Source organism: Crinia signifera, chromosome 2 (genome assembly GCF_055691185.1).
Source record: "Crinia signifera chromosome 2, ASM5569118v1, whole genome shotgun sequence".
Lineage (NCBI taxonomy): Eukaryota > Metazoa > Chordata > Amphibia > Anura > Myobatrachidae > Crinia > Crinia signifera.
In genome coordinates this window covers 2,929,034-2,943,662 of record NC_139218.1, presented here as the reverse complement: position 1 = coordinate 2,943,662, position 14,629 = coordinate 2,929,034, and the positions used below count along the sequence as shown (strand labels likewise).

At 49.5% G+C, this 14,629-nt stretch overlaps 1 protein-coding gene across 2 annotated transcripts in view; it reads left to right on the top strand.

The window, feature by feature from the left end:
- Positions 1-13,779, top strand: part of NHLH2 (nescient helix-loop-helix 2) — a 64,396-nt gene extending 50,617 nt beyond the window's left edge. For both annotated transcript variants that reach the window (XM_083171449.1, XM_083171450.1), the window contains one exon: positions 9,766-13,779. In XM_083171449.1, the coding sequence (XP_083027575.1) occupies positions 9,784-10,146 (363 nt within the window). In that variant the 5' untranslated portion in view covers positions 9,766-9,783 and the 3' untranslated portion in view covers positions 10,147-13,779. The remainder of the gene's footprint in view (positions 1-9,765) is intronic.
- The last annotated feature ends 850 nt before the right edge of the window (positions 13,780-14,629 follow it).

The window sequence follows — 14,629 nt, the reverse complement described above, 5'->3', positions numbered from 1 at the left end:
AGATTGCTAGACTAATGAGGGAGAGAGGGAGATGGCTGCTATGTCAGGGAGTCTCATGCAGAATGCAGGGGGAGAGGTAACTATGATGTAACCGTGTAATGTGGGCTAGGTGACATGAGGGAGATTGCTAGACTAATGAGGGAGAGTAGGAGATTGCTGCTATGTCAGGGAGTCTCCTGCAGAATGCAGGAGGGGAGGTAACTATGATGTACAGTGTAATGTGGACTAGGTGACATGAGGGAGATTGCTAGACTAATTAGGGAGAGTAGGAGATTGCTGCTATGTCAGGGAGTCTCCTGCAGAATGCAGGAGGGGAGGTAACTATGATGTAACAGTGTAATGTGGGCTAGGTGACATGAGGGAGATTGCTAGACTAATGAGGGAGAGAGGGAGATGGCTGCTATGTCAGGGAGTCTCCTGCAGAATGTAGGAGGAGAGGTAACTATGATGTAACCGTGTAATGTGGGCAAGGTGACATGAGGGAGATTGCTAGACTAATGAGGGAGAGAGGGAGATTGCTGCTATGTCAGGGAGTCTCCTGCAGAATGCAGGCGGGGAGGTAACTATGATGTACAGTGTAATGTGGACTAGGTGACATGAGGGAGATTGCTAGACTAATTAGGGAGAGTAGGAGATTGCTGCTATGTCAGGGAGTCTCCTGCAGAATGCAGGAGGGGAGGTAACTATGATGTAACAGTGTAATGTGGGCTAGGTGACATGAGGGAGATTGCTAGACTAATGAGGGAGAGAGGGAGATTGCTGCTATATCAGGGAGTCTCCTGCAGAATGCAGGAGGGGAGGTAACTATGATGTAACATTGTAATGTGGGCTAGGTGACATGAGGGAGATTGCTAGACTTATGAGGGAGAGAGGGAGATGGCTGCTATGTCAGGGAGTCTCCTACGGAATGCAGGCGGGGAGGTAACTATGGTGTAACAGTGTAATGTGGGCTAGGCGACATGAGGAAGATTGCTAGACTAATGAGGGAGAGAGGGAGATTGCTGCTATGTCAGGGAGTCTCCTGCAGAATGCAGATGGGGAGGTTACTATGGTGTAACAGTGTAACGTGGGCTAGGTGACATGGGGGAGATTGCTAGACTAATGAGGAAGAGAGGGAGATTGCTGCTATGTCAGGGAGTCTCCTGCAGAATGCAGGAGGGGAGGTAACTATGATGTAACAGTGTAATGTGGGCTAGGTGACATGAGGGAGATTACTAGACTAATGAGGGAGAGAGGGAGATTGCTGCTATGTCAGGGAGTCTCCTGCAGAGTGCAGGAGGGAGGTAACTATGATTTAACAGTAATGTAGGCTAGGTGACATGAGGGAGATTGCTAGACTAATGAGGGAGAGAAGGACATTGCTGCTATATCAGGGAGTCTCCTGCAGAACGCAGGAGGGTAGGTAACTATGATTTAACAGTAATGTAGGCTAGGTGACATGAGGGAGATTGCTAGACTAATGAGGGAGAGAGGGACATTGCTGCTATATCAGGGAGTCTCCTGCAGAATGCAGGAGGGGAGGTAACTATGATGTAACAGTGTAATGTGGGCTAGGTGACATGAGGGAGATTGCTAGACTAATGAGGGAGAGAGGGAGATGGCTGCTATGTCAGGGAGTCTCCTGCAGAATGCAGGAGGGGAGGTAACTATGGTGTAACAGTGTAATGTGGGCTAGGAGACATGAGGGAGATTGCTAGACTAATGACGGAGAGAGGGAGATTGCTGCTATGTCAGGGAGTCTCCTGCAGAATACAGGAGGGGAGGTAACTATGATGTAACAGTGTAATGTGGGCTAGGCGACATGAGGGAGATTGCTAGACTAATGAGGGAGAGAGGGAGATGGCTGCTATGTCAGGGAGTCTCCTGCAGAATGCAGGAGGGGAGGTAACTATAGTGTAACAGTGTAATGTGGGCTAGGAGACATGAGGGAGATTGCTAGACTAATGAGGGAGATTGCTGCTATGTCAGGGAGTCTCCTGCAGAATGCAGGAGGGGAGGTAACTATGATGTAACAGTGTAATGTGGGCTAGGTGACATGAGGGAGATTGCTAGACTAATGACGGAGAGAGGGAGATTGCTGCTATGTCAGGGAGTCTCCTGCAGAATACAGGAGGGGAGGTAACTATGATGTAACAGTGTAATGTCGGCTAGGTGACATGAGGGATATTGCTAGACTAATGAGGGAGAGAGGGAGATTGCTGCTATGTCAGGGAGTCTCCTGCAGAATGCAGGAGGAGAGGTAACTATGATGTAACAGTGTAATGTGGGCTAGGCGACATGAGGAAGATTGCTAGACTAATGAGGGAGAGAGGGAGATTGCTGCTATGTCAGGGAGTCTCCTGCAGAATGCAGATGGGGAGGTTACTATGGTGTAACAGTGTAACGTGGGCTAGGTGACATGGGGGAGATTGCTAGACTAATGAGGAAGAGAGGGAGATTGCTGCTATGTCAGGGAGTCTCCTGCAGAATGCAGGAGGGGAGGTAACTATGATGTAACAGTGTAATGTGGGCTAGGTGACATGAGGGAGATTACTAGACTAATGAGGGAGAGAGGGAGATTGCTGCTATGTCAGGGAGTCTCCTGCAGAGTGCAGGAGGGAGGTAACTATGATTTAACAGTAATGTAGGCTAGGTGACATGAGGGAGATTGCTAGACTAATGAGGGAGAGAAGGACATTGCTGCTATATCAGGGAGTCTCCTGCAGAACGCAGGAGGGTAGGTAACTATGATTTAACAGTAATGTAGGCTAGGTGACATGAGGGAGATTGCTAGACTAATGAGGGAGAGAGGGACATTGCTGCTATATCAGGGAGTCTCCTGCAGAATGCAGGAGGGGAGGTAACTATGATGTAACAGTGTAATGTGGGCTAGGTGACATGAGGGAGATTGCTAGACTAATGAGGGAGAGAGGGAGTTTCTGCTATGTCAGGGAGTCTCCTGCAGAATGCAGGAGGGTAGGTAACTATGATGTAACAGTGTAATTTGGGCTAGGGGACATGAGGGAGATTGCTAGACTAATGAGGGAGAGAGGGAGATTGCTGCTATGTCAGGGAGTCTCCTGCAGAATGCAGGAGGGGAGGTAACTATGATGTAACAGTGTAATGTGGGCTAGGTGACCTGAGGGAGATTGCTAGACTAATGAGGGAGAGAGGGAGTTGCTGCTATGTCAGGGAGTCTCCTGCAGAATGCAGGAGGGTAGGTAACTATGATGTAACAGTGTAATTTGGGCTAGGGGACATGAGGGAGATTGCTAGACTAATGAGGGAGAGAGGGAGATTGCTGCTATGTCAGGGAGTCTCATGCAGAATGCAGGGGGAGAGGTAACTATGATGTAACCGTGTAATGTGGGCTAGGTGACATGAGGGAGATTGCTAGACTAATGAGGGAGAGTAGGAGATTGCTGCTATGTCAGGGAGTCTCCTGCAGAATGCAGGAGGGGAGGTAACTATGATGTAACAGTGTAATGTGGGCTAGGTGACATGAGGGAGATTGCTAGACTAATGAGGGAGAGAGGGAGATTGCTGCTATATCAGGGAGTCTCCTGCAGAATGCAGGAGGGGAGGTAACTATGATGTAACATTGTAATGTGGGCTAGGTGACATGAGGGAGATTGCTAGACTAATGAGGGAGAGAGGGAGATGGCTGCTATGTCAGGGAGTCAGAATGCAGGAGGGGAGGTAACTATGATGTAACATTGTAATGTGGGCTAGGTGACATGAGGGAGATTGCTAGACTAATGAGGGAGAGAGGGAGATGGCTGCTATGTCAGGGAGTCTCCTGCAGAATGCAGGAGGAGAGGTAACTATGATGTAACCGTGTAATGTGGGCAAGGTGACATGAGGGAGATTGCTAGACTAATGAGGGAGAGAGGGAGATTGCTGCTATGTCAGGGAGTCTCCTGCAGAATGCAGGCGGGGAGGTAACTATGATGTACAGTGTAATGTGGGCTAGGTGACATGAGGGAGATTGCTAGACTAATTAGGGAGAGTAGGAGATTGCTGCTATGTCAGGGAGTCTCCTGCAGAATGCAGGAGGGGAGGTAACTATGATGTAACAGTGTAATGTGGGCTAGGTGACATGAGGGAGATTGCTAGACTAATGAGGGAGAGAGGGAGATTGCTGCTATATCAGGGAGTCTCCTGCAGAATGCAGGAGGGGAGGTAACTATGATGTAACATTGTAATGTGGGCTAGGTGACATGAGGGAGATTGCTAGACTAATGAGGGAGAGAGGGAGATGGCTGCTATGTCAGGTAGTTTCCAACAGAATGCAGGAGGAGAGGTAACTATGATGTAACCGTGTAATGTGGGCAAGGTGACATGAGGGAGATTGCTAGACTAATGAGGGAGAGAGGGAGATTGCTGCTATGTCAGGGAGTCTCCTGCAGAATGCAGGAGGGGAGGTAACTATGATGTAACAGTGTAATGTGGGCTAGGTGACATGAGGGAGATTGCTAGACTAATGAGGGAGAGAGGGAGATTGCTGCTATGTCAGGGCGTCTCCAGCAGAATGCAGGAGGGGAGGTGACTATGATGTACAGTGTAATGTGGGCTAGGTGACATGGGGGAGATTGCTAGACTAATGAGGGAGAGTGGGAGATTGCTGCTATGTCATGGAGTCTCCTGCAGAATGCAGGAGCAGAGGTAACTATGATGTAACAGTGTAATGTTTGCTAGGTGACATAAGGGATATTGCTAGACTAATGAGGGAGAGTGGGAGATTGCTGCTATGTCAGTGAGTCCCTGCAGAATGCAGGAGAGGAAGTAACTATGGTGTAACAGTGTAATGTGGGCTAGGTGACATGAGGGAGATTGCTAGACTAATGAGGGAGAGTTGGAGATTGCTGCTATGTCAGTGAGTCTCCTGCAGAATGCAGGAGAGGAGGTAACTATGGTGTAACAGTGTAATGTGGGCTAGGTGACATGAGGGAGATTGCTAGACTAATGAGGGAGAGTGGGAGATTGCTGGGTATTATCTGGGCTCCCATGTTAAATGCACCCCATTTTTTCATACCCCTACTATCCAACTACGCATGGAGTTGATTTTATATAGTGTGGCGAGCGCAGCGAGCCACCGTGCCCGAAATGTGGCGAGCGGACGCTGTCTCATAAGAAAAACGTCCAAATATTACATACAGTAAGTACCGATTGCTGATATGTCAGGGAGTATACACAGCCCCCCTCCCCTAAATTACAAACAGGACATTATACACAGCCCCCCTCCCCTAAGTTACACCCAGTACATTACCCACAGCCCCTCCATCAATATTACACGCAATATACACTCACCCAATGATCTATCTTGTAGTGTCTGCGACTGCTTGTGGTAAGTGAGGCAGCATAGAGCATGTAGAGGAGCTGCTGCTGGACCAGGAAGAGCAGGGCTGATGATACACGCAGCACACAGTGTGGTGGGCGGGAACTGCTCAGTGCTGCCCCTGCTGCCTGCAACTTTAAATTTGGCCTCAGTAGCATCGGCCTCCCGGGAAAGTTCCCGGTAATTATAATGGTCAATCCGCCCCTGCTCCTATGTCTCTCCACCACCACCTCCTCTCTAACCTCCTCTGTCTCTCGCCCACCCCTATCTTCCAGGCTGGTTGGATGAATGTTGGGTATCCTTGTTCCATATACACCTGGGGCCCATCTTCCAGGCCGGTTGGATAAATGTTGGGTATCCTTGTTCCATGTTCACCTGTGGCCCAACTTCCACACTGGTTGGATGAATGTTGGGTGTCCTTGTTCCATGTTCACCTGGGGCCCATCTTCCAGGCTGGTTGGATGAATGTTGGGTATCTTTGTTCCATATACACCTGTGGCCCATCTTCCAGCCCGGTTGGATGAATGTTGGGTATCCTTGTTCCATGTTCACCTGGGGCCCATCTTCCAGGCCGGTTGGATGAATGTTGGGTATCCTTGTTCCATGTTCACCTGTGGCCCATCTTCCAGGCCGGTTGGATGAATGTTGGGTATCCTTGTTCCATATACACCTGAGGCCCATCTTCCAGGCCGGTTGGATGAATGTTGGGTATCCTTGTTCCATGTTCACCTGTGGCCCATCTTCCAGGCTGGTGGATGAATGTTGGGTATCCTTGTGCCATATACACCTGGGGCCCATCTTCCAGGCCGGTTGGATGAATGTTGGGTATCCTTGTTCCATATACACCTGTGGCCCATATTCCAGGCTGGTTGATGAATGTTGGGTATCCTTGCTCCATGTTCACCTGTGGCCCAACTTCCACACTGGTTGGATGAATGTTGGGTATCCTTGTTCCATGTTCACCTGGGGCCCATCTTCCAGGCCGGTTGGATGAATGTTGGGTATCCTTGTTCCATGTTCACCTGGGGCCCATCTTCCAGGCCGGTTGGATGAATGTTGGGTATCCTTGTTCCATGTTCACCTGTGGCCCATCTTCCAGGCCGGTTGGATGAATGTTGGGTATCCTTGTTCCATATACACCTGGGGCCCATCTTCCAGGCCGGTTGGATGAATGTTGGGTATCCTTGTTCCATGTTCACCTCGGGCCCATATTCCAGGCTGGTTGATGAATGTTGGGTGTCCTTGTTCCATGTTCACCTGTGGCCCATCTTCCAGTCCGGTTGGATGAATGTTGGGTATCCTTGTGCCATATACACCTGTGGCCCATCTTCCAGGCTGGTTGATGAATGTTGGGTATCCTTGTTCCATAAACACCTGGGGCCCATCTTCCAGGCCGGTTGGATGAATGTTGGGTATCCTTGTTCCATATACACCTGTGGCCCATATTCCAGGCTGGTTGATGAATGTTGGGTATCCTTGCTCCATGTTCACCTGTGGCCCATATTCCAGGCTGATTGATGAATGTTGGGTGTCCTTGTTCCATGTTCACCTGTGGCCCATCTTCCAGGCTGGTTGGATGAATGTTGGGTGTCCTTGTTCCATATACACCTGTGGCCCATCTTCCAGGCTGGTTTTTTTTTTTTTTTTTTTTTTTTTTTAAATTTGAGTCTTTATTTAGCTTTTTTTTAAAATTTAACAAATACACATGCATAATTAGAAAATACAATAGATACAGAGTAGATATGAATACAGATATACAAAAAGACAGAGAGGTTAGAAAAACACGTATAGACGACTCGGGGGGCTTAAGTTTATGTGCAAACGTATGTCAATTATTGCCAGTGTACCAATCTCCACCCCGTTAAGACACACTAAGACACTTGCGCAGATAGCAACACTTTTTAGGGACTCCCTACGATTGTAGTATTTAGGCATTTCCCAAGGGGGGGAGCAAGTACGACTAGGCAGCTTTCTTTAAGGATGGGGGGGCGGGGGGGGGCGAGGGGGGACCTTTTCGCTATGGTACCTAGGTATTTCCCAACAAAGAGAAAGAGAGAAAAAAAAAAAAATCCTTTGAACAACTGCAGATGGAGTATGCCCTCCCTAGATCAATGTTTTTTAGATTTATGCAACTCCGTAGTGCAATTTCTAGTTATAGAGGGGATGCAGAGGAGTGGTTAGTAGAAACCCCCATAAAGTTGAAACTGAGGCACCTATCATTACAGAAGTGTGTGTCAAAAATGTACAAGTATTTGTCGAGTACTGCCCAGGAGGATGGGTTGATTGTTTTAAGACAGAAATGGGCCGTGGATATTCCAGAACTAGGAGAGGACGTCTGGGCGAAAGCATTAGCTTCCCCGAAAAAGGCCACAAACTCTATTCGCATACAACAAACCCAGTTTAATATTTTGCACAGGACCTATATGACCCCGGTTAAGCTCAAAAGGATAGGTGGCTCGGCTAGTGATATCTGCCCAAAATGTGGCGAGAGAGGGGCCACTTTCTGGCATTTGCTGAGGACCTGTGCAAAAATAAACTGTTATTGGGAAAAGGTCTGTTCGGTTCTAAGGAATGTGGGGATACCACAGACCCATCTCACTGATGTCAACTTGATTCTGGGGACTTGGCATTCGGACGTTATCCCTGGTGAGCAGCAGCTCCTAGGGATCCAATTAGCGGCATTGGCAAAGGTGGTTTTAGCACGGTATTGGATGGCAAAAGATGAGCCACCCCTGCCGGAATGGCTAGACCTGGTGAATCTAACATATGAGCACGAGAAGTATGTATACGCCTCTAGAGGGCGCAGTGAGTTCTTCTGGGCCATGTGGAATTCATGGCGACAATCTGCGTATTTCCAATTTAAGGGTTGCCGGTAGCAAGGGAAAAGGGTGTTAGTAGATGGTGGAATTTTTTTTTTTTTTATTATTATTTTTTTTTTTTTTGCAACATAGTATATAATAATATGGAATTGTTTTTACACGACCATGGGAAGCTCGGCTATTATATCTGCTTCATAATGGGTTATTTTTATCTTTAGTAAGCGGTACGACAAGTCTTTGCTTTGTTTTGTGTTTTGCACATATGTATAACACGTTAGGAAATTTATAGTGTTACACTCATTTGGCTCTTGATAAGGAGCCATTTTTGTATTGCGCCCACTACGTTTAATTATTACTGTAAATATTAATATGTTTAAATAGAACAAGTTCACTTCAAGCCACAGGGATGGTTTTTTTTTTTTTTATTATTATTATTATGTAACATAGTATATAATAAATATGGAATTGTTTTTTCACGACCACAGGAAGCTCGGCTATTATAGTTGTATCATAATGGGCTATTTTCATCTCTAGCAAGTGGCACGACAAGTCTCTGTTTTGTTTTGTGTTTGGCACATATGTATAACACGTTAGGAAATTTATAGTGTTACACTCATTTGACTCTTGATAAGGAGCCAGTTTTGTATTGCGCCCACTACGTTCAATTATTACTGTAAATATTAATATGTTTAAATAGAATAAGTTCACATCTTCCAGGCTGGTTGATGAATGTTGGGTATCCTTGTGCCATATACACCTGGGGCCCATCTTCCAGGCTGTTTGATGAATGTTGGGTATCCTTGTTCCATATACACCTGTGGCCCATCTTCCAGGCTGGTTGATGAATGCTGGGTATCCTTGTGCCATATACACCTGTGGCCCATCTTCCAGGCTGGTTGATGAATGTTGGGTATCCTTGTTCCATATACACCTGTGGCCCATCTTCTAGGCCGGTTGGATGAATGTTGGGTATCCTTGCTCCATGTTCACCTGTGGCCCATCTTCCAGGCTGGTTGCTGAATGTTGGGTATCCTTGTTCCATATACACCTGTGGCCCATCTTCTAGGTTGGTTGGAAGAATGTTGGGTATCATTGCTCCATATACACCTGTGGCCCATCTTCCAGGCTGGTTGATGAATGTTGGGTATCCTTGAGCCATATAACCTGTGGCCCATCTTCAAGGCGGGTTGGATGAATGTTGGGTATCCTTGAGCCATATAACCTGTGGCCCATCTTCAAGGCTGGTTGATGAATGTTGGGTATCCTTGAGCCATATACACCTGTGGCCCATCTTCAAGGCCGGTTGGATGAATGTTCGGTATTCTTCCTCCATGTTCACCTGGGGCCCATCTTCCAGGCTGGTTGCATGAATGTTGTGTATTCATGTTTCATGTTTACCTGCGGCCCTTGTTCTAGGTTGGTTGGTCTCTTAACAGATTATTGCTTCTGTTATATGTTGTACAGAAACAGCCACATGTCCACGAAGGAGAAAGTGGTCTCCTTGGTTGGTGCTTCAGAGATAGAATGAGAACCCGTCGATGCCATGCTATTGTACCAACATGTGCCCACAGCGGGTCTGTATTTGTGTCCTGTAATGACCGTAATCCCTATCTTGTGCTTATTTTTCAGGTGCATCAGAGAGCAAAGATGATGCTGAGTCCAGAACATCTGGATTCAGACCAACCATCAGCTCAGTCTGAGTCTGATTCAGCAGTGAGCGAGATAAAGGGAGGCAGCGTGTCTGAGACGGAGGGAGGGGGCCGTGGGACTCCATGTCTTCCCCTACAATTGAGCCGTGAGGAGAAGAGGCGGAGACGAAGAGCCACAGCCAAGTATCGTTCGGCACATGCTACCAGGGAACGTATTCGGGTGGAGGCCTTTAACGTGGCATTTGCTGAACTTCGAGGTCTTCTGCCAACTCTACCCCCTGACAAAAAGCTTTCAAAGATTGAGATTCTGCGCCTGGCCATCTGCTACATCTCCTACCTCAACCATGTGTTAGATGTCTAGTTGGGGCATGGATGATCTGTAGGACAGTCTCATTGGGCCATGTGGCAGGCATTAATTGATGGACACTGGAAGGGCAATGCCGTGGTCAGGCAGACACATGGGTAGGTGTGTCCATCACAGATCCAGCAGTCACTGGGGAGAGTCGGGTGAGACTTTTGGCTTGGTGACCTCTTCCTCTCCATACTTCCCTTCCAGGCTGAGAGAGAGAGCGCTCCAGGACAGCATCCGTCAGTAGCTATAGCCAGCAAATAAGACAATGTGCATTAATTAATAGGTTATTGGACCAAAGGTGATTGTGTGGTGGTTCTGTGTCTTAGAGGTGCCGGTGATGGAGGCACATTATGGCAGATGTGTGTTATCTGTGTAGAGTAACAGTGCCACAAAGTGGCTGCTTTGTGTATTACATGAGCACATACATATGTGTATATATGTGTGTATGTATATACGGTGACTGACATATACTGTATATGCCCACTTGTTGGTGACGTCAGGCACAACACATTGTACAAAGATTGGGAATGTGGATACACTTACCGATCACTGCTGGGAGCCATTATTATAATCCCTCTGCATGGGTGCGGTACACGGTACATGGAGAGATGCCACAAGGACCCTGCACGCAGGATGTAGACCCCCGGAGCTCTGCGCGGAATAGCGGGGTCCTGAGCGGCTCATTACACAATACAGTCCGTATCTGGCACAGTCACAGCATTACACCCATGCAGAGGATCATGGGAATATCGACATGGCTGAAATGTAGACATACAGCATGTCGACACTGACCATATCGACATTTGACACAAGGATGTCAGTGTGGTGGCCTAGTGGTTAAATAACCGGTCCCAGCTGTGACAGCATCTCCAGCGCCTTCTCCTGATCCTAACCCCTCCTGCAGCTAACCCTAGCCCGCCCCCCCAGACTAACCCTAGCCCGCCCCCATAGACTAACCCTAGCCTGCCCCCACTGACTAACCCTACCCCACCCCCCAGACTATCCCTAGCCCGCCCACACAGACCAACCCTAGCCTGCCCCCACAGACTAACCCTAGCCTGCCCCCCACTGACTAACCCTAGCCCACCCCCACAGACTAACCCTAGCCTGCCCCCACTGACTAACCCTAGCCCACCCCCACTGACTAACCCTAGCCCGCCCCCCACTGACTAACCCTAGCCCGCCCCCCCACTGACTAACCCTAGACCACCCCCCATTGACTAACCCTAGCCCGCCCCCCACAGACTAACCCTAACGCCCCTCCCCCACATCCTAGCACAAACTACCCCCCCCACAGCCTAGCCATAACTACCCCCCACAGACTAACCCTAACGCCCCTCCCCCACAGACTAACCCTAATTCCCTCCCCCACATCCTAGCCATAACTACCCCCCCACAGACTAACCCTAACGCCCATCCCCCACAGACTAACCCTAATGCCCCTCCCCCACATCCTAGCACTAACTACCCCCCCCCCACAGCCTAGCCATACCTACCCCCCACAGACTAACCCTAATGTCCCTCCCCCACAGACAAACTGTACTGCCTCTACCCCACATCCTAGCACTAACTACCCCCCACAGACTAGCCATAACTACCCCCCACAGACTAACCCTAACGCCCCTCCCCCACAGACTAACCCTAACTACCCCACCACAGACCAAGCCTAACCCCCCTGCAGCCTAGCGCTTATGTCCCATCTCACCACAGACTAACCCTAACACCCCTCCCCCACAGATCAACCCTAATGACCCTCCCCCGCAGACTAACTCTAACGCACCATCCCCACCCTAATGCCCCTCCCCCACAGACCAACCGTAATCCCCATCACCCACAGCCTATCCCTAACACCATGCCCACAGACTAACCATAATGCCCTTCCACCACAGACTAACCCTAATGTCCTTCCCCCACAGACTAACCCTAATGTCCTTCCACCACAGACTAACCCTAACACCCCTCCCCCACAGCCTAACCCTAATGACCCTCCCCCACAGACTAACCCTAATGCCCCTCCCCCACATCCGAACCCTAACGCCCAACCCCCACACCGAACCCTAGCGCCCCTCCCCCAGAGACTAACCCTAACGCCATGCCCACAGACTAACCCTAACTCCTCTCCCCCACAGACTAACCCTAATACCCCTCCCTCACAACTGAACCCTAACGCCCAACCCCCACACCGAACCCTAGCGCCCCTCCCCCAGAGACTAACCCTCCCGCGCATCGCACCTGTGGGCATCTATAACTACATTACGTCATCCGTCCATGTTCTGTACAATGTGCTGTGATGCCACTTAGTACAGAAAGTGCCACCTGAACACGGGAGCGCGCCTCGCATCACACTGCATGCACACAGGAACTGTGCGGTACAATAATCACACCGTGTATGGGCACCTTTACCCTCTCCCTCCTTGTGGCAGAAAACGTGTTGGAGGATACCGGCATCGTGGGATCAGCATTATAAATGTGGACCCCTGAACTTGGACCACGCAGAGACCCCAACAGCTGGAGCAGAGGAAGCTGGTGCCCGCACAGATACATACATTATACTCCATGGCACAATATTACATATGCATCCCTCCCAACGCTGAATCCAGACATAGAGGTAAATCACTGTGCGCCAAACATTAGGGGGTGTGGCCTAGAGACAGGGGGCGTGGCCTACAAATTGCATCATTCTGTGAGGCCACGCCCCGTTTTCGCCACTGTGGGGACATGGCTAGCGGCTCTGTAAGCTGTTGGCCAGCCCCCAGTCCCTCTGCTTGCACACAGCGTCTATTCACCGGGTGACAGGGGGTACTCCCCCGGCCACAGGACGCTGCCTCCCCCGGGCAGGAAGCGGGAACGTCCCCAAAATCCGGGACGTTCCGTGGAAAGCAGAACATTTGGGAGGAATGCATATGAGTTTCCTAAGGGCCTAATTCTGGTTCACTCGCAAAAGCAAATTCTCTCTGTAGTGGACAAAACCATGCTGCACTGCAAGGGGGCAGATGTAACATGTGCAGAGAGTTACATTTGGGTGAGTTATTTTGTTTCTGTGCAGGGTAAATACTGGCTGATTTATTCTTACACTGCAATATAGATATAAGTTTGAAGTACAAAACCCACCAAAATTAAACTCTCTGCACCTGTTACATCTGCCCCACCTGCAATGCACATGTTACATGAGAGAGAATTTTCTTTTGCATGTGAACCAGAATAAGGCCTACATTTTTACAGTGTGCGCCAACATCCTCAGCTCCCACTGTGGCATTGCAAGTCTAAGCATGCTAGTTCCACCCATGTTAGGGTATGTGGACCCCCCAGCGCTCCCCCTCCCCCCCCCCACCCCCACACCCCTTCCAGATAGTGTAATAACATGAAGCACAATGACAGGGGCTACTGGACCAATGCTGTATATACCAGGAGCTGCCCTAGGGTGCCCCAATACCCACCCCCATATGGTAGTGTGAATCCCCCTATACTCGGGAAGAAGTAACAATGTCTAGGACCGTATATACTAATATGCTCATCCAAAGATGTGTGGCAGTCAGGGTATGTGACCTACGTATGACGCAATATTTTGTAGTGAACTTTTCTCCTTGTTTCTACCTGATGCCTTTTCTTACCGACATCAAGAAATAAAGAGCTTTCTGCAAACGCCACTGAGTCCTGTCTCCTGTATATGTACCTAGCCTCAGCGTCCAGTGTGTGCCCTATGCCCAGTGTGTGCCCTGTGCCCAGTGTGTGCCCTGTCTCCTGTATATGTACCTAGCCTCAGCGTCCAGTGTGTGCCCTGTACCCAGTGTGTGCCCTGTACCCAGTGTGTGCCCTGTCTCCTGTATATATACCTAGCCTCAGCGTCCAGTGTGTGCCCTGTACCCAGTGTGTGCCCTGTACCCAGTGTGTGCCCTGTCTCCTGTATATATACCTAGCCTCAGCGTCCAGTGTGTGCCCTGTACCCAGTGTGAGTCCAGTCTCCTGTATATATACCTAGCCTCAGCGTCCAGTATGTGCCCTGTACCCAGTGTGTGCCCTGTACCCAGTGTGTGCCCTGTCTCCTGTATATATACCTAGCCTCAGCGTCCAGTGTGTGCCCTGTACCCAGTGTGTGCCCTGTACCCAGTGTGTGCCCTGTCTCCTGTATATATACCTAGCCGCAGCGTCCAGTGTGTGCCCTGTACCCAGTGTGTGCCCTGTCTCCTGTATATATACCTAGCCTCAGCGTCCAGTGTGTGCCCTGTACCCAGTGTGTGCCCTGTACCAAGTGTGTGCCCTGTCTCCTGTATATATACCTAGCCTCAGCGTCCAGTGTGTGCCCTGTACCCAGTGGGAGTCCTGTCACCTGTATATATACCTAGCCTCAGCGTCCAGTGTGTGCCCTATACCCAGTGTGTGCCCTGTACCCAGTGGGAGTCCTGTCTCCTGTATATGTACCTAGCCTCAGCGTCCAGTGTGTGCCCTGTACCCAGTGTGTGCCCTGTACCCAGTATGTGCCCTGTACCCAATG